Source organism: Rhinolophus sinicus, linkage group LG15, assembly GCF_036562045.2.
Source record: "Rhinolophus sinicus isolate RSC01 linkage group LG15, ASM3656204v1, whole genome shotgun sequence".
In the NCBI taxonomy this organism is placed as follows: domain Eukaryota; kingdom Metazoa; phylum Chordata; class Mammalia; order Chiroptera; family Rhinolophidae; genus Rhinolophus; species Rhinolophus sinicus.
In genome coordinates this window covers 3,827,914-3,854,959 of record NC_133764.1, presented here as the reverse complement: position 1 = coordinate 3,854,959, position 27,046 = coordinate 3,827,914, and the positions used below count along the sequence as shown (strand labels likewise).

The window sequence follows — 27,046 nt, the reverse complement described above, 5'->3', positions numbered from 1 at the left end:
CTAATGTTCTTTGAATTTATAATAGCCTTGCTTTACATAATTTTTATTTTTCAGAAGACAGTAGTTCATTACTGCAAATATTTCAGATGAGCTACTGATTGACAATCTGTAAGATAAGATTAAATTCTGCTATGTTTATCGAGCAAAAACTCCATACTGAATCTTATGGGAAGCAAGGTGCTGGTTCAAGGCAGGAGCAGATTCACCATGTTTAAGCATAACAAAGTCCCTAATTAAGGGGCCATGCAACTCCTGGTAACAAGCTGAGTTCCTTTTTAGCTATATGTGGCTGGTTACTGATTCTAAAGAATGTCCATAGTCATCAGTTCTTGTGTTCAGGATGTCCGCTTTTCCTGTTGGTTTTACAAACAAGTATTTATAAGACAATGTTGATATGGTCCAGCCAAAGGTTATTTTACCCAGTTCAAACATTCCAAAGGCTCAAGGAGCAAGATGTATAAGGCATTTCCTCTGGAATGGCTGCTCTGGTTCCATTTTAAAATAGCTCCACTTATATCAACTTTTCACATCACAAAGCAAGTTAATTTAGTGGAAAAGGTATGGGCATTGGATTTAGGCGGATTCGGAGTCATGCGTGGCCTTGGATAAGTAATTTTTCTAATCCTCAATTTCCTTATCTATATGTATAATTCTCATTGGGTAGATATGAAGATCAAATGAGAAAGTATTTTAAAAGCTCCTTGTACAATGTCTGGCCTGCTAGCTGTGACTACATTTAATACTATTAAAATTTTCACAATCTCTGGGAGCAAGAATTTTTTTTTCTCTCCCTGATCTTAGGGGTCCCTCTTGTGTTCTTAGGGAAGTCATGCTCACTTGTATGTTAAGATTCCTACTTGGTGAGTCTGAGATTGCCACGGCAGGATTGATTTTCATGGTTTATTTCTCTTTCTCAGCTATGTCTTTGTAGTAGGACTCCACTCCTTCTACAGAGATGAACAAAGAGGAACAGATAATGGCTGCTGTGGTTTCTTCAGTTGGACCTCTGGTAAGTTGGGGTTTCCTTTATTTCTGACCTGTTGGCTTGGTTTGAGAACATGTCTTTTCCTGAAGTCTTGTGACTTCTCTACCTTACCCACACTCCTCTGGTAACTGAATCAAATTGTTTGATTTGTGAGTAAAGGCTGTAATCTATAGGAAAATTCACTATTTTTGGTTGACATATTGAACCAAATTTCAAGACATAGAATCTTTCAAAAAATATCTGGTCTATCTTTAGATATGATAGGCACTCTGGGAAATTTACTTTTGATTAGTATTTTAAAATTTGTATTGTTCCCAGGAAATTTTGGTTATTTATGGGGTAGTAAACTGGAATATTTTTCAACTAGAAAATTTCATTTAGGAAAATTTGGAGGAAAAAATATGTTTACACACACACACACACACACACACACACACACACTCATACTCTTAATTCATAGGGACCATTCCCCTGTGCCCACTCTCAGTGATCTCCTCTTTTCTACCCATTAAGAAGTGATCAAGCTTAATAGATGACATGGAGAGAAGAAGATGTTTAAGACACAGTGCATGGCTGTAGGGAGCTTACAGTCTCATTGAGGTAAGGCATATAAAAGAAATAGTTACATAATTTATTTAGGTGGATGATAGTTGCTTAGCAATATGACAGAGATGGTGAGTGCTATGTAAGGAAAGAAACGGGACATTAGTATGGGCTAAATTGGTCATGGAAAGCTTAAGAGGATAGTTAGGTGTAAGCTGGCACCCAATTACAAAAGGGATTTAGATTGTCAAAGTATTTGTGAAGGTTCTTAAGGTGAGGAAGGAGTTTAGGCACAGAACAGTGGGTGAGCTAGTGATTCAAGATGGAAAATTGTGAAAGATAGGACTGGAAATTAGGTATTTAAGCTGAATCTTTTAATGTTTCCCTGAAGAAATTTAAGTGTATATATGCATGTGTGCATGTGTGTTTGAGATGGGTATTAATGTGATAAGAGTTGTGTTTAAGCAGTGATTTTTTAAAATGAACTCAGAAAAAAGGTAATGCCAACAGACAGAATTAATTATATTAGGTTGGTACAAAAGTAATTGCGGTTTAAAAGATTAAACATAATTGCAAAAACCGCAATTACTTTTGCACCAACCTAATAGTAATGATCCATAATAACCTGTAGTAGTGATCTTCTATTCTTTGTAGCCAGGATGTGTAACATGTAAAGAATCCTTAAAATATACCCTTGAAAGGATAAAAACCAAAATATTACACTTGGTTAGTAGATCCAAAGTGTCTCTCTAGTATTGGCCTGATCAAACCTATCCCTGATTATCAGAAGTTGACGTTCAAATCATCATAAATTCTCTGGACGGTGAATATTTATTTTTTTTAGATAAGAACTCGGGATGAGAAAATTAAGATAACATTTTCCTCAATGAAATTTAAGTAAATAGTTTTATTATCCATATTTTTTTTAATGGCACAAAATCTGAAATTGTTAAGTACTACTAGACAGTATAGTAAAAATTTCATTTCATTTATAAAATCAGGCCCTTGTAGGGATATACGAGTAGTTTCTAAGGTTTGGAAGAAAACAGTGTTATGAGAGGACCCTGAAAATATTTCCTGAGTAGCTACTGAGACGTGTAGCTACATTGTAATGATTCATCTGTAGAAAACTGATGGTGTTAATAGGTTTTGAATATGTTCTTGAGCAAGATAGAACCTATCTGATAAATAGATTTCATCCCCATATGAAAAAGAAGAATTATATAGCATTTGAAGTCCCCTTATTATAGTTTATTTTGTTTTTATAGGTTCTTTGTTAAACGCCTCCTTTAAAAACTATGCAGTTGTGTCTTTCTCAGTCTTATGTGAGTTTGTTATTATTTCAAACAAGAGGAAAGGAGATCATGATTGGATGTTAGTTACTATGGGACCTTAATTTCAGGCCTAAATAACAGAGTAAAAGGTCATCCCATATACACCACATCCACAGCCAACTGCTGGTGCTGGTTGAGGCTCTGCGGTAGGCATAGGCAGCCTCTCACTGAGTGATCTTATCCTGTCCCTCAGAATCCTGAAGTTTCCCAGCCAGACGAAGATCTTCATCTTCAGGTAGAAGAATCAGAATTGGTAAAGGTAATACCTACCATTGTATATAAGGGGAAGAAAGAGAATGCTCCTTTCTTACTGTTTCTAATTCTTCAGCTCCCAGTTCATTGCAAGTTCACAATGAATACCATCTTGCTTGATAGCGCTGGTAAACCCAGGGCTGGTAGCATCAATTTGACAAATTTCATTTCTCAGTGGTGGCAGCCCTAATATATCACATAGTCTGATTCCTGCATCACACTGTAAGACCCCATACCGTTAAAAATACCAAGAATACATCAACATCAGTGGGAATATTAAGATGAGTTTAATTTGTTTAGATCGTTTTATTTCATCATATTTGTTAAGCTCACTTACTTATTTGTGAACACAGAATCCACCTGATTTTCCCCAAAAAATATCAAAACAAACACGTATGAATTGTGTTAAGAAAAATTATACAAAAGTTAGAAATAAGGCAAAAGATATGTCCTTTCAGTGTCATATTAGACCGTTGTCTAATCAGCCTCAGGATCATATGACATAGCAGGGAAAGTTATGTTGTTTGATTTAGTATTTACTATTGATTAATATCCAGACCCTCGAAGTTACATGTTAACTTGTAGAAGACTGAAAAAAACAAATTATTTCTACTAGGAGAAAGATAATCACAAAAGTTACAATTTTATTGTCCTGTAGGATATTCACCAGGTTTCTATCTACTTTTGCAATCTTATTCCAGCATTCTTTCTCCACTATCTATAGGTATGTTTCTTTTATCTCTTTGAACCAACTTGTCAAGCTGTTTATCTCTCATTAATGACTTAAGTAAATATTTGACATGTGTTGATTATACTTTTAGGAGAATTATGGTTTGTTTGTTTTAATTTTTATGTAGGAGAAGTTCAGCCCCTTGCTTTTTTTTTTTAGAATTTTTAAGTTTTTGAAAATTATACTTTGAAAGTTGGTTTTATTCTAAAAATGTTTTGTATAAAACTGGATTTTTCTTTTTGTTTTTATGAGAAAATAACATTCTGAGAGTCAGTCTAATACATAAATTTTTTGAGGTTTATTACTGGACCAACGATTCTTAAAATTGTCCTTTAACATATGACAGTTTAGACTTTAATATAAAATATTAATGATTTCAGACTTTGAATCATGAACCTTAGAAAATACCACAATTTTGGACATGGTGAATAAATCATATGGTTTATTTTTGTGATTCTGACAGAGGGAGTCTCTGGCAGAAGATTAATTCTCTCTGGCTCTTCCTTAAACTCTGCGTCCTGCTTATAAGTATTGAACTTGATTTAATTTGAATTTGAATAGAACCAATATTTCAATAATTATTTTTAACACTGCTATCTCTGCAAAAAAGGCAGATGTAATTTTTATAGGACTTATGTTGAATCTATCGATCAATTTGGGGAATATTGCTATCTTAACAATATTAAGTTTTCCAAGAAAAAGAATCTTGGAATATTCCCATTTTTTTAGGTATTCTTTAGTTTCTTTCAGTGATGTTTTGTAGTTTCTAGTATATAAGTCTTACACATTTTTTTGTTAATTTATTGCTATGTTTATTTGGGCAAGGTGCTACTTTAAACGGATTTTTTTCTTAATTTCTTTCTGGAATGTTCATTGCTAGTATGTAGAAATAATTGACGAATGTACGCGGTCCGACAATTAAGTTCACGAACTTGTTGCAAAGATGTTGCTAACCTCTTTTGATATCAGAGGGATTATTCATTATGAATTTGTACCAACTGGACAAACAGTTAACCAAATTTACTATTTGGAAGTACTGAAAAGGCTGAGTGAAAAAGTTAGATGACCTGAACTTTTTGCCAACAATTCATGGCTCTTGCATCACGACAATGCGCCAGCTCACATGGCACTGTCTGTGAGTGAGTTTTTAGCCAGTAAATGAATAACTGTATTGGAACACCCTCCCTGCTCACCTGATCTGGCCCCCAGTGACTTTTTTCTTTACCCAAAGATAGAGGAAATATTGAAAGGAAGACATTTTGATGACATTCAGGACATCAAGAGTAATACGATGACAGCTCTCATGGCCATTTCAGAAGAAGAGTTCCAAAATTGCTTTGAAGGGTGGACTAGGCACGTGTCAGTGCATAGCTTCCCAAGAAGAGTACTTTGAAGGTGACCATAGTGATATTCAGCAATGAGGTACGTAGCATTTTTTTCTAGGATGAGTTCGCGAACTTAATTGTCCGACCTCATATATATAGGCCAGGGTTTTGAGGGAGAAAAGATGATTTGGGTGGAAACTACTAGCTGTTATCAAACATTTTAAAGACTTTCTAGAGAAGGAGGAAGCCATGCTGTTTGACTCCATAATATCGTAGGACCAATATTTAGAAGTTACAGAAAGCCAGATTTGAATTAGTATTAAAAATATATCCTGCTGTTATGTCAAACTCTAAAAATGGAATGGGCTTCCTCTTGTGGTTTTAAGTTCTTGTCACTGGGGAGATTCATACATCCTTTAAAGGTTTCAACTGGGTGACTTCCACAGTCATTGGGTGATTCTGATTTCTGGAGTTTTCCCCCCGTTTTCTGTAAATTCTTCTGCCTAGTAGATCTAACTGCATATTCCCTGGGTGATCACAGTCTATTTATTTTAGGAATCAGTGACATTTAAAGATGTGGCTGTAGACTTCACGTTGGAAGAATGGAGGTTGATGGACCCTCCACAGAGGGACCTGCACAAGGATGTGATGCTAGAGAATTACAGGAATCTTGTCTCCCTGGGTAAGGATAGCGTCTGTGTTCATGTATCTGCCCATGTGACCAGGTGGGCTGAAGATAGAGGGCCTCATGGGTGCTCAACTGAATTTTGGGTTCGAGTTTAGGCATTAAAATCTCTTAATCTTAGCATATTGTTGGGAGTTATGCTATTCCTCACTCTTAACTACATGATCCACCTGTTGTACAGTAAGAAATACATATTTCATTGGAATCTTGGAGATTATTGACAGTCCCTCAGATTTAGGATGAACGTTTTTTCCTAGTGACTTCCATAAATGAAAGTTACCAGTATCTCTAAAAAGAAAGTAACAAATATGTTCCTTTTTTAAAAAAACTCAGATTATTCCCATGATCTGTTATCCCAGCAAACTTGGGGTCATAGTGTTGAGCTTCATGGAGATACCGTTGTAATTCTCTACGACACCACTGTACAATAGAATGTTCTGCTATGATGGGAATGTTCTATGTCTGTGCTGTCCCATATGGCAAGCACTAGCCGCTTGTGGCTATTGAGCATTTGAAATCTGGCTAGTCCAATTGAAGAACTGAATTTTAAATTTTACATAATTTTAACTAAATTCAAATGGAAATACCACATGTGGCCATTGGCAACTATCTTGAATAGTGCATCTCTAGAACTTCCTATAGTGCTACTCTGCACAGGAGATTAAGAAATGAGACTGAGGGTAGGCCCAGTGGCTCAGGCGGTTGGAGCTCTGTGCTCCTAACTCCGAAGGCTGCGGGTTCGATTCCCACATGGGCCAGTGGGCTCTCAACCACAAGGTTGCCAGTTCAACTCCTCCGAATCCCGCAAGGGATGGTGGGCTCAGCCCCCTGCAACTAAGATTGAACAGGGCACCTTGAGCTGAGCTGCCTCCCAGATGGCTCAGTTGGTTGGAGCATGGGCTCTCAACCACAAGGTTGCCAGTTCGATTCCTCGAGTCCCGCAAGGGATGGTGGGCAGCGCCCCCTGCAACTAAGATTGAACATGGCACCTTGAGCTGAGCTGCCGCTGAGCTCCCAGATAGCTCAGTTGGTTGGAGCGCATCCTCTCAACCACAAGGTTGCAGGTTCGACTCCCACAAGGGATAGTAGGCTGCGCCCCCTGCAACTAGCAACAGCAAATGACCTGGAGCTGAGCTGTGTCCCCCACAACTAAGACTGAAAAAGACAACAACTTGAAGCTGAACAGCACCCTCTACAACTAAGATTGAAAGGACAACAACTTGACTTGGAAAGAAAAGTCCTGGAAGTACACGCTGTACCCCAATAAAGTCCTGTTCCCTTTCCCCAATAAAATCGTTCAAAAAAATATTATTTAAAAAAAAAAGAAAGAAATGAGACTGAATTTGGCAGTAGTTCTTGCTCATAGGCACAATCAAATCCCATTTATTTTTCTCTGAACAGGGCTTGCAGTTTCCAAACCAGACATGATAGCTCATTTGGAGGATGGAAAAGGACCATGGGTGGTAGTGAGAGAAATTTCAAGAATCCCCTATGCAGGTGAGTTAATAACCAGGAGGATGGGATTTATTCTGTGGATGAAGCAGAATATCTGAAATATTTGGCAGGAAGGATTATCTTTGCTCAAAGCTATCTCAAAGGAAAAGATTCTAACATATACCTCCTTCTCTCTCTCTTTCCTTCCCTCTCTTTCTCCCTCCATTTCCCTCTCTTTTTCCCTCTCCCCCTCTCTCTGTCCTCTACTTTTCATTTCCATGCCATCCTATTTTGCTTTCTTGGGTTCATGATTTTCATAATTGTTCCTTTATTCCTTTTTCATTTCAAACATGCATAAAATATCCCCTTCAGTTCTATTCTTTCCAGTTAAATGTGTATTTTTTCTTTGTTTAAACCATTTGTGTAAATTGTTCATTATCTGACATCTCTTTCCTTCATTAATTTTCTTGAAAATGTTTTCTTGAGAATCTGCTCTGATTTTTTTTTAAGCTAAACCTACTTATTCATTATTTAACTTCATTTATAAGCCTGCTGTAGCTTTGGGGGAACCGTCTTCCCTTCCTACAGGTTCTTAACTAATTGAGAATACAAACAAGAGATAAGTTGTGAATCAAAATACTGTATTTATTTAATCAATATGTATTGACATCTGTATACTGTGCACTGGGTTAGTGTTTCCTAAAAAGGCCGTGTATGGAAAGCAGCCCCCAAATGTGAAAGAATCCAAGAGGCCAAAGAACAAAGCCCACAAGTATAGCTGGTTGGTTTAAAGAGTTTTAATAGGAAACTTACTTACAGAAACACAGTCCTGGGTGGCAGCAGGACAAAATGGATCCCTGCCCCATTCACCCACAAGACCACCATTTTATACCCACCTAAGAAGTGGACCTAGGCCTCTGGAAGGAATACAGGGGTGTTCAAGGGGAAAGGGACCAGATACTGGGGACTCTGGTATGGGGGTGAGATAACATTGAGGGCACCTTGCCCAGGAGGAAGCATTCACAAATAACCCAGAGTCAATGTACACTTTCCATACTCCACCCGGAGGGAAAGGGGAGAGGGGTCAGGGATTCAGGCAGATTAGTTTTAAAATGGAGTCCGCTATATATGCAGTTAAATACTAGGTTTCCTGTAAGTAAGATGGATGGACCAGGTCCCTGCCCTCATGAAGATTAAATTTTGAGAAATCGATAAATAACAAGTAAATAAACAAAAACAAGCTAAATAGTGGTTGTAATAACTTTTAGCTATGAGATAAACTGGGGGATATGAAAGAGTAATTGGGAGGGAGAATGAGGGTGCCTCCTTCAGATAGTGTGCTCAGAGAGGTTTTCTGAGGACGTGACATTTAAGCTGCAATTTGATCAATCAGAAGAAGCCAGCCATGGGAAGAGCAAAAGAGAGCATTCCAGGTAAATAACTTGATACAGAAAAGAATGCAATGTGTTCTAGAAATCGAAGGAAGCTGCTGTGACTGCAGCATAAATGAGAGGGAGACTGGTATAGAATAAGATTAGAGAATTAGACAGGAGATTGCCTCTTCAGGGATTTGTAGACTGTGGTAAGGAGTTTGGATTTTAATCAAAGTGAGTGTGAAGGCACTGAAAGATTTTAATCAAGGAATTTGAGGAAATAACTCATAACTCTGTTTATGGAAATTGAATTTAAGGGCATAAGTCAGGTAATCAATTAAGAATAGTCTAGGCAAGAGACAGTAGTAATTTTGATTAGGGTGATAGTGGAGATGGAAAAAAATAAGTGGATTCTAGTTCATTTGAGTATTCATTTTATTATGATGTCATCCATAACTTGCATATGTGTTATATGTATTGTTTTTATATATCAAATATTATATATTTTTTAAAGAGTGAATGAAAAGTAGACATTGGAGATAGCTTTAGATGACTGTTTAGAGAAGGGTTCCCTCCCTGCCATGAAGAGGGAAATAGAAATTGAGCAGTAGCTAGAGGAAAGTACGGGATTAAGAAAAAATTCTTTTGTTATATTTTTGAGATGGGAGTTCTTATGACATGTTTGAGTGCTGATGGGAATGATGCCCCAAAGGAGAGGGAGAAATTGATGTAACAAGACAATGATGGGATCACTGAAGAACTAAAGTGTGTGAGAAGGTGAAAGGGAATTAAAATCTAGAATGGGAATGGAGGGATTTACATTTGATAGGCAGGGAAGCCACCTCCTCTATTATAACATTAGGAAAGATGGAGAAGTTGGGTGCAGGCAGATATAGGTTGACTGGTGATAGAGGCATTTTATTATGATAGCTTCTGTATTCTCAGTAAAATATTATGGCCATGAGCCAAAGTAAGGCCATGAGCTTATTGTGAGGACAATAAAAAATTGTGAGAGAAGAGTGAAAGTTATACATTTTCTAGTACATGGAGTTCACCAGGGAAGCCATGTTGACCTGAAGTTTTTATTGTGGAAGGTGTTTAATTACAGCTTCTATTCCTTTTGTAGTTATAGAACTATTTGTATTTCCTATTTCTTTTTGTTTCAGTTTAGTAAATTACATTTATCTAGGAATTGATCCATTTAACCTAAAATTTAAATTTTTTGGCATGTTCTCCTCTATCTTTTAAATGGCTATGTGATTCTGAAGTGATATCTCCCTTTTCATTTCTGATATTCATTTTTTGTCTTCTCTCTTTTAATCAGTCTTGCTAGGGTTTATCAGTCTCATTTGGCTTTTAAAGAATAATTTTTATCATTTCTATTGTGTGTTTGATTTATTTCATTGCTTTCTTATTTCACTATTTTTTACCTTCTTAGGGTTTAATTTGCTGATCTTTTCTAACTTCTTAAGTTGAATACTTATATCATTGATTTTCAGCCATTCTTTTTTTCTAATGTATTTAAAGCTATCAAGACTATGTCACCCCTTTTTTATGTAGTACCTTCATAATTATTGAGTTCAAAGTATTTGATAATTTCCATTGTGATGTCTTTGGCCCTCAGGTTATTGAGAAGCATTTTTCCCTTCTTTTTTTTTTATTAGTTTCAGGTGTACAAAACAATGTAATAGTTACACATTTACACCCCTCACAAAGTAATAACCCACCCTTCCCCAATCTACTACCCCTCTGACATCATATACAGCTGTTACAATTCCATTGACTCTATTCCCTATGCTGTGCTCCACATCCTGTGATCCTACATATATTATATAATATATATATATAATATATATAATAATAAACATTACATATTATATATATAATATATATAATATATAATATATATGTACTATATATTAAATTATAGTTGACATTCATTAGAGAAGCATTTTTTAAAATTTTTTACCGTATGGGAGTTTTCTAGTAATCTTGTTACACCTTAAATGCTACTGTAGTCAGAAAAAACATTCTGTACGATTTCAGTCTTTGCAAATTTCTTAAAATGTGCTTTACCACATGGCCAATTTTCATAAATATTTTGTGTGCAGTTGGAAAAATGTGTGATCTATAGATACTGAGTGCAGTTCTAGATGTCATTTGTTAATTATGTTGCTAAAATCTATGTACTTACTAATTGTCCGCTAATTCTATCGCTTATTGAGAAAAAAAAATTTAAGTCCCCCAGTATGACTGTAGATTTTCTTATTTTATTTCCTTTAATTTTTTCCTTTATGTGTTTTGAAACTGCATTATTAGGTAAATACAAAGTTAGAACTATTATATCTTTCTGACAAATTCGACCTTTTATCATTATGAAGTGTCTTTTTAAATTTCTGTTAATGATTTTTGCTGTAAAGTCTCTTTTGCCTGATATTAATATTACTATAGCATCACTCTTTTAGTTATTGTATATATGGTATATCTTTTTTCATCTGTTCACTGTAATCTTTTATATGTACTCTTATTTTGTATTTCTCTTGTAAGAAGCATATTGTTAGGTTTTTTTTTTAACTGATCTGACAGTCTGTATCTTTTAGGATATTTAGTCCATTTGTACATAATACAGTTATGTAATATTTAAATCTACCATCTAACTATGAAAATATTTTGCCTGTTCTGTATTCTTTTCCTCCCCATGCATGTCTTCCTTTAGATATATCATTTATTTTATTTCCCTCTATAATCACTTGATAATTATAAATTTTAAATTATTTGTTTAGTGGTTAACAAACAAATAATATAGATTTTCCCTCTTTCTAATCAATATAAGTATCTTAGAACAGCTTATTTCATTTGACTTCATTTCATTTATATGTTACTGAAGTTGTATATTTTAATTCCGTTTATATATGTCAAATCTCATCAGACATTATTATTAATGTTATGTGCAGTCAATATTCATTAAGATTTACCTATATTTTTACCTGACCTTTCTCTTCATTTTTTTTCCTCTGCTTTTCTGGGCTTCTACCGAGAATTATTTTTTTTCTGCTTAAAGAATGCCCTTTAATGTTTTCTTTTATTGCAATCTGCTTGTGTTATATTCTCTCCATTTTTCTTTTTGCCTAAATATGTCTTTATTTAACCTCATTCTTTTAACTTGTTGTGTTCTAAAATTGAAATAATTTTTGTCAAGATATATTTGCTTTAGACATTTCATCATTAGTCAGTGTTCTTGACTTTGACCAGGCATATCTTACTAGTATGACCCATGGCATTTATTTTATGGTAACTTCTAGTGCCACTATAAATTAATAGAATATTGGTGCTTGTGGCATGGGTTCCATATTCAGAAGAGCAAATGGAAGACAATGGATGACTTCTCTGAGGACAAGGTTTCCCAAAGTTTATTCTGTGTGTTATGTGGGATATTAGTAAATTTACTAAAAAATATCTCAATACCTTTAATATGCTTGTATTTCTCATATCTCAAGGAGGCATGACAAAACACATTGGCCAAAGGACACTTATTTTTCCCCGAATAACTTGGGTCCATACATTAAGAAAATTATATTGTAACAATGATAATAACAGTCACAATTTATTAGACATCTATTACTGGCATTCTTCTAGGAAATTTACTTATATAATTTCATTGAATGTGACCTTTAAAATAACTCTATATAGTAGACATGTACCTCTGTTTAACAGCAAGAAACTGAAGCTCAAAGCAGTAAAATGCGTACAATTATTGTCACAACTGGTATTTGGAAATTAATATGTATAACTAAGTCTGTGTTCTTGTCACTATGCTTCAGAGAAAAGGAGACGGGACCACAACCTGGAAATAAGTTGAAAGAGGGGTAATTCCAAGGGCACAGGCCTCAGGAAAATCCAGTAAGAACACAATGTCTACCTCTGAGAGTCTGACATAATAGTGAAGTTCTACAAGGCAAGATGTCTGACTAGGTGGTATATTTTAAACCACTGAGCTGTGTTTGGAGGCAAAAGGCCCATCTCTAAAAGGAAAAGAGATAGGAAAACTGAATAAGAACCTTCAGCACATGGGAAGTTAAGGGAGGAAGGCTGGAGACTATTAAGAAACTGGATTCTAGCCACCAGAACTAAAGAAATAAGAGGCCTGGTGAGCATAGGTATCTGGAACCATGGTGATACTCAATTATGACAAGGATTATAATGAAGGTAGAGTTCTCACTTTTAACACCTGGATTCAAACCTGGATCTGTCATTTATGAGCTTTAGTTAATCATGTTGAACTTCAGGTTATGAATCAAAATGAGATGGTTGTTGTTAAGAATGGAGATACGTTTATAAATGTGTTGACTATGGGATATTTAGCCTTTATTTTTAAATGATATTTTTGGTAAATTTAGAATTTTAGGTTGGCATTTATATTCTTTCAGCATTTTGGTGGTATCATTCCATTGTTTTCTGTCTTATTACATAGAATCTGTTGAGAAGTCAGCCATCTCTCTGATTTAGGAGTTAGCAAACCTTTTGTGAGAAGTGGGTATTTTAGGCTTTGTAGGACTTTAATGTCTCTATAGCAATGACTCAATTCTTCATTATAGCACAAAAGCATCCACGGACAATATTTTAAACAAAGAATATGGCTGTGTTTTGCTAAACCTTCATTTATGGACACAGAAATTTGAATTTCATATAGTTTTACTGTGTCACAATACATTATTCTTTTGGTATATTTTTCACCCATTTTAAAATACAAAAACTATTCTTCCTGGCCATACAAAAACATACAGTGAGCCGGATTTGGCTGTAATTTGTAACCTCTGATCTCTCACTCCTTGAAGGAAATGTCTTTTTTTGCCACTGCTGGCTGAAAATTAAAAGATTTAATTTTCAACAGTTTTACCACTGTGTGCCTTAAAATTTTAAAAGATTTAATTTTCAACAGTTTTACCACTGTATAGTTTTCTTTGTATTACTCCTACATAGAATTCATTTGGTTTGTAGAACATGTGACTTGATATTTTTTTTATCTGTTTTGAAAAATCCTTGGGCATTATTTCTTTGAATTTGCTTGTATCCCATCCTCTCTTCTCCTTCTAGCCTTCTAGGGCTCTTGTTTACACCTGTGATAGACTTTTTTATTCTATCCTTTGTGTCTCATATGCTTTTTAAAATAATGTTTTCAAGTTTTTCATCATTCTGTGCTTCAGTGTAGATATATTCTACTGACCTATTTCCCATTTTGCTAACACTTTCACATGCCTTATCTGCTTTTAGCCTATCCTTAGTTCTTAATTTGTTTATTTTCCAGAATTACCATTTTGTTCTTATTTTATACTTTCCAATTATTTGGTGACATTATTAATCTTGTCTTGTTTTCTTCAATATATTAATCATGGTTATTTTAAAAGTTCATGTCTAAGACCTCAATTATTTGGATCCCTTTTAGATCTATTTTTATTATGTTTTGTTCTTGAGTTTTTTCTCATATTATTTTTATGTCTTTGTATGCCTGATATTTTTCATTGTCAGGCACTGCATGTGAAAACCTATAACAATAATTTGAGGTTCTGGATTATGTAGTCTCTTTACATAGAGGATTAATGTTTGTTTTTTGGTGAGCTGCTAGGATATGAGGCTCTAACAATCTTTAGTCACCTTGATTCAACTAGGCATTTAAATGAGCTAAGTTTTAATGCTTGCATTATAGGGTTTTCTTCTTTGTTGGCCCTGAATTCAAGTCTTGGACCAGCCCTGTGCGTCCATACCATAAGTTTTAAAGTCATAAAACCATTCTATCCACAAAAGATTTTGATCTAATTTCTTTTTAAGTATTTAGATACAATTACCTATAAATGAATTAGAAATATAAAAGCATAAAAGGTTTTAAAAAGTGAAATATTAAGTTGCATATGCAAAAAATGAATTTTGACAAACTGTCAGAAATGTTCTCAAGACATAAAAAGGTTATAAAACTATTTCTAATAATTATCACTATTTGAAATATCAATAACCACAAAAATTAATTTTGACTAGTTTGTAGTTCAGCCTGTTTTCTGAAAGGTTAGTGTCCTTTTCCCTAAAAGTTTTTTTAAAAGTTATGTAACAAAGACTTGAATAGCTACTGTGACAGGGAAATTTGAGAATGCCCTCACTTCCCCCCCCCAAAAAAAAAAAAGAATGAAAAATTTAAAAAGAAAGAAAAATTAGCTAGTCAGCAAAGAATTAAAATAAATAGAAAGATAGAAAGTATGGTTGGGGGCAAATATCTGGTTTGTGGAGTAAATGAGAAGCAAGGTAGTCACAACTTATGAAGAATGCTCTCTAAACAAGTTGACTAAACGGAATGAAAAAAGAAATATTTGAGAGACTTAGATTCTAGGAGCTTTACCATGAATGATTTTTTTTTTCATAGAGGAGCTACTCCTTGAATTTACTACTTTCGTTCTTTGCTCTAGCAGCCTCCCTTAACTCTACCTCTTTCTTCCTAGAAAACAAGACCAGTTTGCAAGCAGTTAAAACCACATATTTATTATCAACCCAAGTTTCCCTTTTCAGTATTCAGTTTAGTGAGAGCTCCCCAACTTAGGACATGGGCTCATTTGACTTTTCTTTTTCCCCCCAGAGTTGGAGACCAAACCTGCAACCAAGAATGCAATAGTAATAGAGGATATCTCTGAAGATTTATTACAGGAGACTATAGTAGAGAAACTCGCAGAGAATGGTCTATGGAACTCCAGAATGGGAGGATTATGGAAATGGAATGACAGGATATCAAGACTGCAAAATAGTCAGGAGAGTCAGAGCCAGAGAATAGTTATACACAAGAAAATTGCCACTGGTCAAAGAGGCTTTAGATTTGGGTCTATCGTTTTTCCAGAACGAGGAGTTATCACAGAAGAACCCCATAGAAAATGCCAAACACATGAGGACAATTTCACAGAGAATTTAAATTTGAATACAGATACGCATTTGGAGAAGAAAAATTGCAAGGATACAGAAGGCAGCAGAGCTGTAAGGCCTACTTCAGAACTTACTTTAGGGGGAAAAAACAATAATAAAGAAAAACCCTATAAATGTAGTACCTGTGAAAAGGCCTTTCGTTATAGGTCATTACTCATTCAACATCAGAGAACTCACACTAAAGAAAAACCTTATGAATGTAATGAATGTGGGAAAATGTTCAGTCAGCCTTCATATCTTAGTCAACATAAAAAAATTCACACTGGAGAAAAACCCTATAAATGTAACGAATGTGGAAAGACCTTTATTGCTTCTTCATCGCTTATGGTACATCAGAGAATTCATACTAAGGAGAAACCTTATCAATGCAATGTCTGTGGAAAATCTTTTAGCCAGTGTGCCCGCCTTAATCAGCACCAGAGAATTCAAACTGGAGAGAAGCCCTATAAGTGTAGTGAATGTGGAAAAGCTTTTAGTGATAAATCAAAACTTGCACGACATCAAGAAACTCACAATGGAGAGAAACCCTACAAATGTAATGATTGTGGGAAAGCCTTCAGGAATAAGTCTTATCTTAGTGTACATCAGAAGACCCATACTGAGGAGAAACCATATAAATGCAATGAGTGTGGGAAATCCTTCAAGAATACCACAATTTTTAACGTTCATCAGAGAATTCATACTGGAGAGAAACCCTTTAGATGTAATGAATGTGGAAAAGCCTATAGAAGCAATTCAAGCCTTATTGTACATATAAGAACTCATACTGGGGAAAAACCCTATGAATGTAATGAATGTGGGAAAGCATTCAATCGTATAGCAAATTTCACAGAACATCAGAGAATTCACACAGGAGAAAAACCCTATAAATGTAATGAATGTGGGAAAGCATTCATTAATTATTCATGCCTTACTGTACACCACAGAATGCATACAGGAGAGAAACCTTATAAATGTAATGAATGTGGAAAGGCCTTCATGCGTTCTTCATCTCTAATTATACATCAACGAATTCATACTGAAGAGAAACCTTATCTATGTAATGAATGTGGGGAATCTTTCAGAATAAAATCACACTTAACTGTACATCAAAGGATTCATACTGGAGAGAAACCATATAAATGTACTGACTGTGAGAGAGCATTCACCAAAATGGTAAATCTCAAGGAGCATCAGAAAATTCATACTGGAGTGAAACCCTATAAGTGCTGTGATTGTGGAAAATCCTTCAGGACTAAGTCATACCTTATTGTACATCAAAGGACCCATACTGGAGAAAAACCATATAAATGTAATGAATGTGAGAAAGCTTTCACTAATACATCACAGCTTACTGTGCATCAAAGAAGGCATACTGGAGAAAAACCCTATAAATGTAATGAATGTGGGAAAGTTTTCACAAGTAACTCAGGATTTAATACCCATCAGAGAACACATACTGGAGAGAAACCATTTAAATGTAATGACTGTGGGAAAGCATTTAGTCAGATGGTACATGTCACAGAACATCAGAAAATACATAGTGGAGAGAAACCCTATAAATGTGATGTCTGTGGAAAAGCCTTTAGGAGGGGTTCATACCTTACAGTGCATTGGAGAACACATACTGGAGAAAAACCCTATACATGTAAAGAATGTGGAAAAGGTTGTATTACTCTATCACAGCTAACTCTACATCAGAGAATTCATACTGGGGAGAAGCCCTATAAATGTGAAGAATGTGGAAAAGCCTTCAGAACTAATTCAGACTTTACTGTACATCTGAGGATGCATACTGGAGAAAAGCCCTATAAATGTAGTGAATGTGGAAAAGCCTTCAGGAGTAGCTCAAGCCTTACTGTACATCAAAAAATACATCAAAGAGAACCTCAGTTAATGTAGAGAATAATAAATCATCATCCAGATGTCTACTCCACAAGAAGAAGAATAAACTGTATATTTAATGAATGTGGGAAGACTTTCAGAAGCAATTTGCCAGAAAATACACCATAAAAGACACTATAAACATGTATGAGGAAAAGCATTTAATCATATTAAATCTTAGAAGTTATAAGAAAACTCACGATAGAATGAAATGTACAAATGAAAACTTTCATCCAGATTTCATACATTATTCATTTAACAAATTATTTTCAATGAATTGCCTATATATTTTTTGGCTATTTTTCTATTGATTTGTCTGTCTTATAAATCTGGAGGTGCTCTTTATGTATTTTAGGTATTAATCATTTGTCATGTGCGTTGCAGATGTTTTTCTTAATCTAGCATTTGTCTTTGTACTTTTTTTATATGGTAAAAGAAGTCACCACATTTTTTTAAAAAATTTTTATTGTAAAGTATACCTTTTCTTTTTAAAATTCTTTATTTACTCTTTTAGTTAAAAGAGTCTCCTTAACCCCTAGTTTATACATAGTCTCCTAAATCTGTTTCTAAGATTTTGATCATTTTATTTTTTACATTGAAGTCTTTAACCCATCTGGACTGGAGAGCTATTGATAGAAAAGCAACTCCAAATGATCACTAACCTGTGAAATATTATGAATCTAAATAAAACTCAGGGAAATGCAAATTAAAACATCCAATCAGATCTAACTTTCACTTCATGAAATTAGCAAATTTAGAGATCTTTTGTTAGTGGGGTTTGGGAAACCATGTACTCTTACCAAAAGGTTATATCAACTTTTATTTCCACCAGCAGTCCAGAAATACACATTTAATTTTTTAAATAAAACTTTTTAAATGTTTTGACCCAGAAGTCTCACTTTTGGGAATCTGTCCTATATAATTAACAGCATCAATGCAAAGAATAAACAGAAATAAGGATGTTTATTGAAGTATTGTTTGTAGAGGCAAAGAAGAAACCCAACTGGAGACAAAATAAATGGCCATTAATAGGTGAATGGTTGGATGAATTGTGATATACCCTGGTATATGGAATAGTATGAGAGTAATTTTTAAAATGAATTATATGTACACTAGTTGATTTCAAGGTTTTTCCACAACTTATGACAAGGAATTGCTTTATTACAAGTAGGTATGTGTACAATATTTCATTTTTGTTAAATGGTTAACCCACTTATGTATTTATGTGTATTATGTGATTAGATGAGCACAGAAACAAATATGGAAGAATATACACCATACTGTTAATATTGGTTAATTTGAAGAGAGGAGAAGAAGAGAAGTTGGGAGATAAGTAGGGGAAAAGACTGGGAAAAAATAAAAATGTAAGTGCAGCATGTATGGTATAAAACTATATGTAAAACTATATATTTGTGTGAACTTTTGAGAGCCGTGAATGAAAATAGTCTCCAAAGCATTAACGATGGTTACTTCAGAGTTGGGGAAGTATCAGATATTTTTTGTTTCTTTGACTTTCCTGCGCTTTTCTGTACTTTTAAGTTTTTCTTTCTAATAAGCATGTAATATTTACATAAACAGGAAAAAGCTAATTTATTGGACACCTGTTATATACCAGGAATCACCCTAGGCACTGGATGTGCATTGGTGGGGGAAGGGCGGTCATGGATCTAAGAACTTGGGAATTAGTTTTGATGCTGCCTTGATTCCAAAGAAGTTACCCAACACCTTACTCCTCCCACCCTGTTTCATTTGGAAAAGATAATAGAAATTTCGTATAGCTGGAAAACGTGTCCAAGAATATCTAGACTTGTATCCAGGTTATAGAGAAGACCACAAGCCTCAGAGAGAAGTTCCACTTTCAACATGGTGCAAAAGTAAAGGTCGTGGTAAAAAGTTCTGTGTATAGCCTCACAGAACATTGTGGAGTATAGAGAGGGGAAATAGCCAGGAACTCCCAAGTCCACAATGAAAGCGTGGAAATTCTGGGAATACTAAGAGAGTCCTAGATTCAGTGTGGGAATCCAGAGGCTGTGGACCTGATACTAGAAAGCTCTAACACCGTGGACCTGGTATCCAAAAAGGACAAGGCATGATGAGCTATGCTTCAATGGAGACTGAAGGAAAGAAAAATACCCCTCTTACAATGTATACAATAGACAAATATCTATTTAACATTGGGAAGAAGATGTTGGATGAATGATGTGAGCTATCTCCCATCATAAATGAATAATTTGACATTGTCGTTGAAATGACCACTTCTGATTGAATTTTGATAGTGAAATTTATTAACTTGCCAAGAGACTCATCTTCTTTGGATACAATGTACTACTTCCTGATCGGAAAGTTTGAGGGTTAGACCTTGAAATACTACCCTTAGAAAACCCTGCTGTTGTTACAAAATAGTCACAGGGATATAAAGTACAGTATAGAAAATATAGTTAATATTGTTACAGTTATGTATGTGTCATGTGGGTACTAAATTTATTGGGATCACCTAGTAACTTATATAGTTGTCTAACCTCTATGCTGTACATCTGAAACATAATAATGAATGTCAACTGTAATTGGGGGGAAAAATTAAACCCTGCTGTCAAACAGTTGACTTGACGATGTCAACTCTATTGGCTATTCCTTTCTACCGCCTAACTCTCACCACACCTAAACCCAGCCTCCGATCCCTGTCTCAGAGCCAAGCATTTCAAGAAGAGGAGCATGGTCAGCAGGTTCAAATGACTTAAAAACTGAAAAGTGTCCATTGAAGATACAGGCCACCTTTACTACAGCAGTTTCAAAGGAGTGGTAAGGTGCAAAAGCCTGGTTCTAGTGTGTAATTTGTTATCTCAGCATAGGTATAATTTCCATTTCCTTAGGGACTAATAATGTTGAGACCCCTTTTAGGTGTTGATCAGCTTTTCAATATCCTCTTGAGAATTGCATGTGCAAGACTTTTGCCCATATTTTTATTGGAAACTCTTTTGTTCCTTAATATTCTGTGTACAAGGTATTTTTCAGATACTTGCATTACAAATATCTCCCTATCTTGCAGCTTGCCTTTTATCTCTAAATAAATTTTTTGATGAATTGAAGTCTTTAATTTTGATGAAGAGTAATTAGTCATTTGTTTTATAAGTGCTTTATGTGCCCAGTTTAAGAAATCTTTTCTTAACCCAAGGTCATAAAGATTTTTTTCTTACATTTTATTCTGCATATCTACTGTTTTTACTTTTAGGTCTACAATCTGAAATTAATTTTTATGTATGGTGTGGGGTAAAGGTCAAAATATTTTCCATTCACATACACGATTTATTCAACATCATTTAATGAACAGACCATCGTCTCCCGTCCCTCTTGGGTTGCAGTGGTACCCTTATGCTATATCAGATGATCATATTATGTGAGGGTGTATTTCTAGATTATCCTGTTTCATTGTTCTATTGAACACAAAAGGTTCTTAGTGAAAACAGACTTGTAGTACTATAATATAATAATATGATATAATACCAGGTCTTATATTAATTTTTGCTCTATATTTAAAGATGCATTAGAGCTGATTGTCCAGCTAGGTCTTATTTTCGGGGAAACATGGTAAGTCTTAGCATCTGGCAGTATATGTCTTCTAATTTTGTTCTCGTTCAAAATTGTCACTGCAATTCTAGGTCGTTAGCATCTTCATATATTTTTTGAATGATTTTTTTCAACTACTGTATGCCAAAAATTTGGGATTTTCATGGGCATTGCATCAGCTATATAATTTTGGGAGAATGGGCACCTTAACAATATTGAGATATCCAATCTATGAGCATGCTACACTTTTTCATTTATATCTTGTAATTTCAGCAATTTTTATATTTTTTCAGTGTAAAAGTTTGAGCATTTTTATTAGGTTAGTCCCATGTATTTGATATTTAGATGTTATTATAAATACTATCATCTTTTGTGATTTTTGGTACATATAGTATATTGTTACAGTATATATAACATAACATTACATTTATAATATGTATAGTATATATTATATGTAATAGATTTTTTTAAACTGACCTTATATCCAGTGACCTTGCTAAATTCACTTGCTAATTTTAATAATGTGTTCATTCTTTTGGACTTTCTCTGTACACATCTGCAATAACATCTTTTTACTTCATTCTTTCTAATCGTTATAGCATTTTTTAAAACTTGATTATGCTGCCTAGGACCTCCATGTGTAGTGATTATGGACATCTTTGCCTTTTTCCCTAAATCTAAAGGAAAACCTTAAACATTTTACCATTAGGTGTGAAATGAGATATAAATTTGTTTATAGATAATTTCTATCAGATCAATGAAATTCCCCTTAAATCCTAGTTTGCTGAGATATTTTTTCATGGACAGGTGTTGAATTTCATCAAATACATATTTTTGCAACTATTGAGATGACCATATGGTCTGTTAATGTGGTTGATTTATATGGATAGATTTTTTTTAATTTTAAAAATTGTGATAAAATGCACTTAACATAAAATTTACCATCTTGACCATTTTTAAGTGTACAGTTCAGTGTTATGATTACATTCATATTGTTGTGCAACCATCACCACCATCCATATCCAAAACTCATCTCTCTAAGCTGAAACTCAATACCCCTTAAACAATAACTCTCCGTATCCCCCTCCCCGTACCTCCTGGAAACTACCATTCTACTTCTTGTCTCTATGAGTTTGACTACTTTAGGTATCTCATATAAATATTCATTTGTTGGGACTGGCTTATTTCATTTAGCATAATGTCCCCAAAGTTCATCTGTGTGGATTGATTTTTGAATGTTAAGGCAACTTTGTATTCCTGGAATAGATTCCAACTGCTCATTATACAGTATCTTTTAAATATATTGTTGAATTAGATTTTCAAACTTTTCTGTAGGAGTTTATGTCTGTGTCCATATTGTCTTGTATGTTTCTTTCCCAAAATGTAGTAGGTTTGTAAAGGTTTAGTATTAGAATAATGCTGGGCTCATAAAATGAATTGAGATTTGCTTCCTTTTTTTGTCCTCTGGAAGAGTGTGTGTAAGATTGGTATTACTGGTGTTAGTATTGTTTTTCATAAATGTTTTCTGTAAAAATCACCAGTAAAGCTATCTGAGCCAGGAATTTTCTTTGTAGGAAAGTTTTAAATTATAGATTTAATTACTTTGATAAACATAAGACTATTGAGATTTTCTATCTCTTGTGTCAGTTTTTAATTTGTCCATATCATATTATTGAAATATTTAATTATTTTCTTAAATAATTCATAATATCTGCTCTTTAAATTTTAATATCTGTAGGATCTCAAGTGATGTTCCCTTTTCAGTCTTGGCATTGGTAATTTGTGTGCCCTCTTTTTGTTTTCTTGATTGGGCTTTCTAGGAATTTAATACTTTATTAATCTTTTTAAGAAACCACCTCAACTACTATACAGCTAATTTCTTTTTCATTGATTCATGCTCTTTTATTTCCTTCTTTTCACTTTATTTGAATATGATTCACTGATGTTGTTTTATTCCTATATTCTTGAAATCTTAGATAATTAACTTTCAACCTTTCTTTTTGGCTTATATTTGTATTTAACATTCTGAATTCCTCTATAAGTACCTATTTAGTTTTATCCAATAGAGGTTTTTGTCACCTTTATTGACACAATAATAAATTGTACCAAATTTAACTTTACATTTTAATAAACTTTGGCAAATTTACATATCTGTATAACCACCACTAAAATCACCACTAAATCACCACCACTAAAATAAGGAATATTTTCATCACCCAAAAAATTTCTTGTACCCTTTCCCAGAAAATTCTCACCACCTCTAACTCCAAGAAACCATTAATCTGTTTTCTGTCACTATGTATTAAATATTATTTTCTATATTTTCATGTAAATGGAATTATATACTGTTTTGTGTCTACCTTCTTTTACTCAACATCAATTCTGAGATCATTCACGTGTGTATTACCTAGTACTTCATTCCCTTTTATTGATGGTTGACTTCCCATGTATCAATATACCACAATTTATTCATTCACCCATTGATGGACATTTGGATTGTTTCCAGTTTGGGGCTATTATGAATAAACTTGCTGTTAACATTCATGAACAAATTTTGTGCAGACATATTTTCATTTATAAATACCTAAGTTTGGAATTTCTGGGTCATATGGTTAACCTATAATTTTAGAAACTGCCAAGTTGTTTTCCAAAGTGTTCGTACTATTTTGCAACCCACCAACAATGTATGAGTTTTCCTCCTAGGCTTGCCAACTCGTGATATTATAAGTCGTTAATTTTAGTTTTTCTAACATGTATAGTAGTATTTCATAGTTTTAGTTTTCATTTCTCTGAAGATGAACGGTATTGAACATTTTCATGTGTTTAGTGACCATTTATGTCTTTCTTTTGTGAAGCATCTGTTTAAATTTTTTGCCCATTTAAATTAGGTTATTGTTATAATCATCATCACCATCATGATATAGTCTAGAGACAAGTCCTTTGTCAGATATATGTGTTGCAAATATTTTCTTCCAGCCTTTGGCTTTCCTTTCAACTTTCTTAGTGGTGTCTTTTGAAGAGAAGATGTTTTTATTTTAAAGGATATCAGTTTAACATTTCTTTTTTATGGAGCACATTTTTTGGGTCCTAAGAAATCTTCACTTACCCTAAGGTCCTTAAGTATTTTCTCCTATGTTTTCTTTTAGAATTTATATGATTTTAGATTTTATATGTAGGTCTATGATCCATTTTTTAGTTAATTTTTTGGTTCATAGATTTTAATATGTTGTATTATCATTCAATTAAAAATATTTTCTAAGTGCCATTGTCATTTCTACCTTAACCCTTGATTTATTTATAAATGTTTTGCTTAATTTTAGACAATATGTGGGTTTTCTCTTTATTTATTACAGTTTTTTAGTTTAAAATTTCCACTGTGATCAAAGAACAAACTGTATTATTTCAATCATTAGAAATTTGTTGATACTTTATGGCCCAGCATTTTGGTAAATACTCAATGTTCACATGAAAATTGTGTGGAAATAAGAATTTCCACTCAAAATTTCTGCAGTGAGATGTTATAGTCTATAAATATTAATTAGATCACATTAGTAGCATTCTTCAAATCTTCTATATTCTTAGTGATTTATTTTTCTGCTTGTTCTACCAGCTACTAAGAATGGGGTCTTCAAATCTCCAACTTGTATGATTGTGGATTTACCTTTTTCTTCTTTTTCCAGCAGTTTGATTTAAATATTTTGAAATATATTATTCAATGCATATAAATTTAGGATTGTTATATCTATATCTTGTTGAGTTGACTATTAATGTTAAGTATTCTTCTCTATCTTTAGTAATATTTTCTGTTACAAATTCTAATTTTCTGATATTAATATAGCCCAAGCAATTTTCTTTTGGTTAGTGTGTACACATGGTGTTTTAAGCAGAATTCTTAAATGGGCCCTCAATTCTCAGCCCTTGGTATGCAAGAAATTTGAAGTTATTCCATCAAACACTAATCTAGCTGCTTTTGTGAAGGGATTTTACAGATGTAATTAAGGTCCCAAATCACCTCAAAGATAAGGAAATTTCCCTCAGTGGGCCTGACCTAATTGAGTCAGACCTTTAAAATTATGGACTTCTTTCAGGTCAAAGAGACTTGACATATTGAGGGGATTCAGTGTGAGTGACATTCTTCATTGCTAGCTTTGAAGATATAGGGGCTATGTGACAAAGAATGTGGGCATCAGTTAGGAACTGAGAGCACTTTGTGGCTGACAGCCAGCAAAGAAACAGGGACCTCAGTCCTATAACTTCAAGGAACTGAATTTTGCTAACAGATTGAGTGAACTCAAAAGCAGATTCTTCTCCAGTCTCCAGATAATCCAGCTGACTCCTTGATGTTTGAAACCCAAGCAGAGATTCAGCAACGACATGCTTGGACTTCTGATCTACAGAGCAGTACACTAATAAGTAGTTGTTTTAAGCTACTACTTGCATTAATGTGTTATGCAGCAGTAGAAAACAAATATACATGGTACAACTTTTTTCCATTCTTTTTATTTTAAACCTGTGTCCATGTATTTAAAGTGTGTCTGTTGTAAGCAGTATATATTTGGGTCTTATTTTTATCTAGTCGGATAATCTTTGTATTTTAATTGGAATGTTTAATCTATTTATATTTAATATAATTACTAATATGTTTGGGTGTAAGTCTGTCATTTTGTTATTTATTTTCTATTTGTTTTATCTGTTTCTTCTTTTATTTCTCCTGGTTTTTCTTTGGATTCATCAGATATTTTTCATTATCTCATTTTCTACTCTATTCAATTATATACTCATGTATTATTTCAGTGGTTACCCTAGAGCAGTGGTTCTCAAAACAATTTTCATAATAGTTCTAAAACATTATTTACCCATTCACTCTCATTTTTCTCATGAGAGTAGATTGGTATTTTTCAGAAACTACATGACGTGATGTTGCAAAAAACTTAATGAAAGAGATCTGAGAATTCAGCTATATTCTATTCAGATATTGTTATTGACTGAACTGTGTTTTCCCCACATTCATATGTTGAAGCCCTAATTGCCAGTACCCCAAAATATGACTCTGGTGATAGGGCCTTTAGAGCGGTGATAAGTTCAAATGAGACTGTTAGCATGGGCTCTAATCCAATCTGACTGGTGTCCTTTTCAGAAGAAGAGATTTGGATGCACAGAGAGACACCAAAGGTGCACATACAAAGAGACAACAATGTGAAGAGGCAGCAAGAGGGTGGCTACCAGCAAGCCAAGGGGAGAGGCCTCAGGAGAAATCAACCCTGCAGTCACCTAGATCTTGGGTTTCTGACCTCCAGAACTGTGAGAAGTAAGTTTATGTTGTTTAAGCCACCTAGTCTGTGGTATTTTGTTATGGCAGCCCTCGCAAACTAATATAGTCAGACATTAAAGAGATTTGCAAAAATGTAATACTACTATTTGCACTGATTTTTTGTTTTGAAAATATTATTTTTATCAAAAATATTTTTTCAATAGCATGTAGTTCATTGTTTTTTAAGATAAATATTTTATTTTTTTGCATTTTAATTTTAAATATAGTAAATTCAATAGCTATAACCTACCTAAATAAAAGCTCTTTGGTTTCCTCAGTAATTTTTAAAATCGTAAGGGTTTCCTGAGACTAAAATGTTTGAAAATCATTGCCCTTAAAATTCTTTATGAATCTTTGGCTCATTGCTGTGCTCTTGAAATTAACATTTCAATATTTCACAGCAATGAAATAACTAACAATTTAATTCCATATACTCCTTAACTTTTGTTCCATTGTCATATACAGAGGGTGCCAAAAAAATGTATGCACATTTTGAGAAAGAAAAAAAACTGTATTAAAATTATAATACTCAATATATACCGATAACAAAAGATGAATACAAGTCACATTTGACATCTGCAATTACAAGAGGTGCTCAAAGTGGTTACCATCAGCGACCAGACACTTCTGATTATGGCAAACTACTGCTTGAGCAACGTTGACCAAAGTGTCCACTTGTATTGCTGCGCA

The 27,046-nt window shown here is 34.0% G+C and overlaps 1 protein-coding gene across 6 annotated transcripts in view; it reads left to right on the top strand.

The window, feature by feature from the left end:
- The window catches only part of LOC109461292 (zinc finger protein 287), a 117,657-nt gene that overhangs the window by 46,466 nt on the left and 44,145 nt on the right, over nt 1-27,046 (top strand). The window contains exons 2-8 of one of the 6 annotated variants that reach the window (XM_074320336.1): nt 918-1,009; nt 1,499-1,585; nt 3,056-3,121; nt 5,076-5,266; nt 5,725-5,851; nt 7,256-7,351; nt 15,281-26,454. In XM_074320336.1, coding sequence (XP_074176437.1) covers nt 5,782-5,851; nt 7,256-7,351; nt 15,281-17,499 — 2,385 coding nt within the window. In that variant the 5' untranslated portion in view covers nt 918-1,009; nt 1,499-1,585; nt 3,056-3,121; nt 5,076-5,266; nt 5,725-5,781 and the 3' untranslated portion in view covers nt 17,500-26,454. Of the gene's footprint in view, nt 1-917; nt 1,010-1,498; nt 1,586-3,055; nt 3,122-5,075; nt 5,267-5,724; nt 5,852-7,255; nt 7,352-15,280; nt 26,455-27,046 lie in introns of those variants that run through there. The other 5 variants (XM_074320335.1, XM_074320337.1, XM_019757403.2 and 2 more) reach the window with 5 other exon arrangements.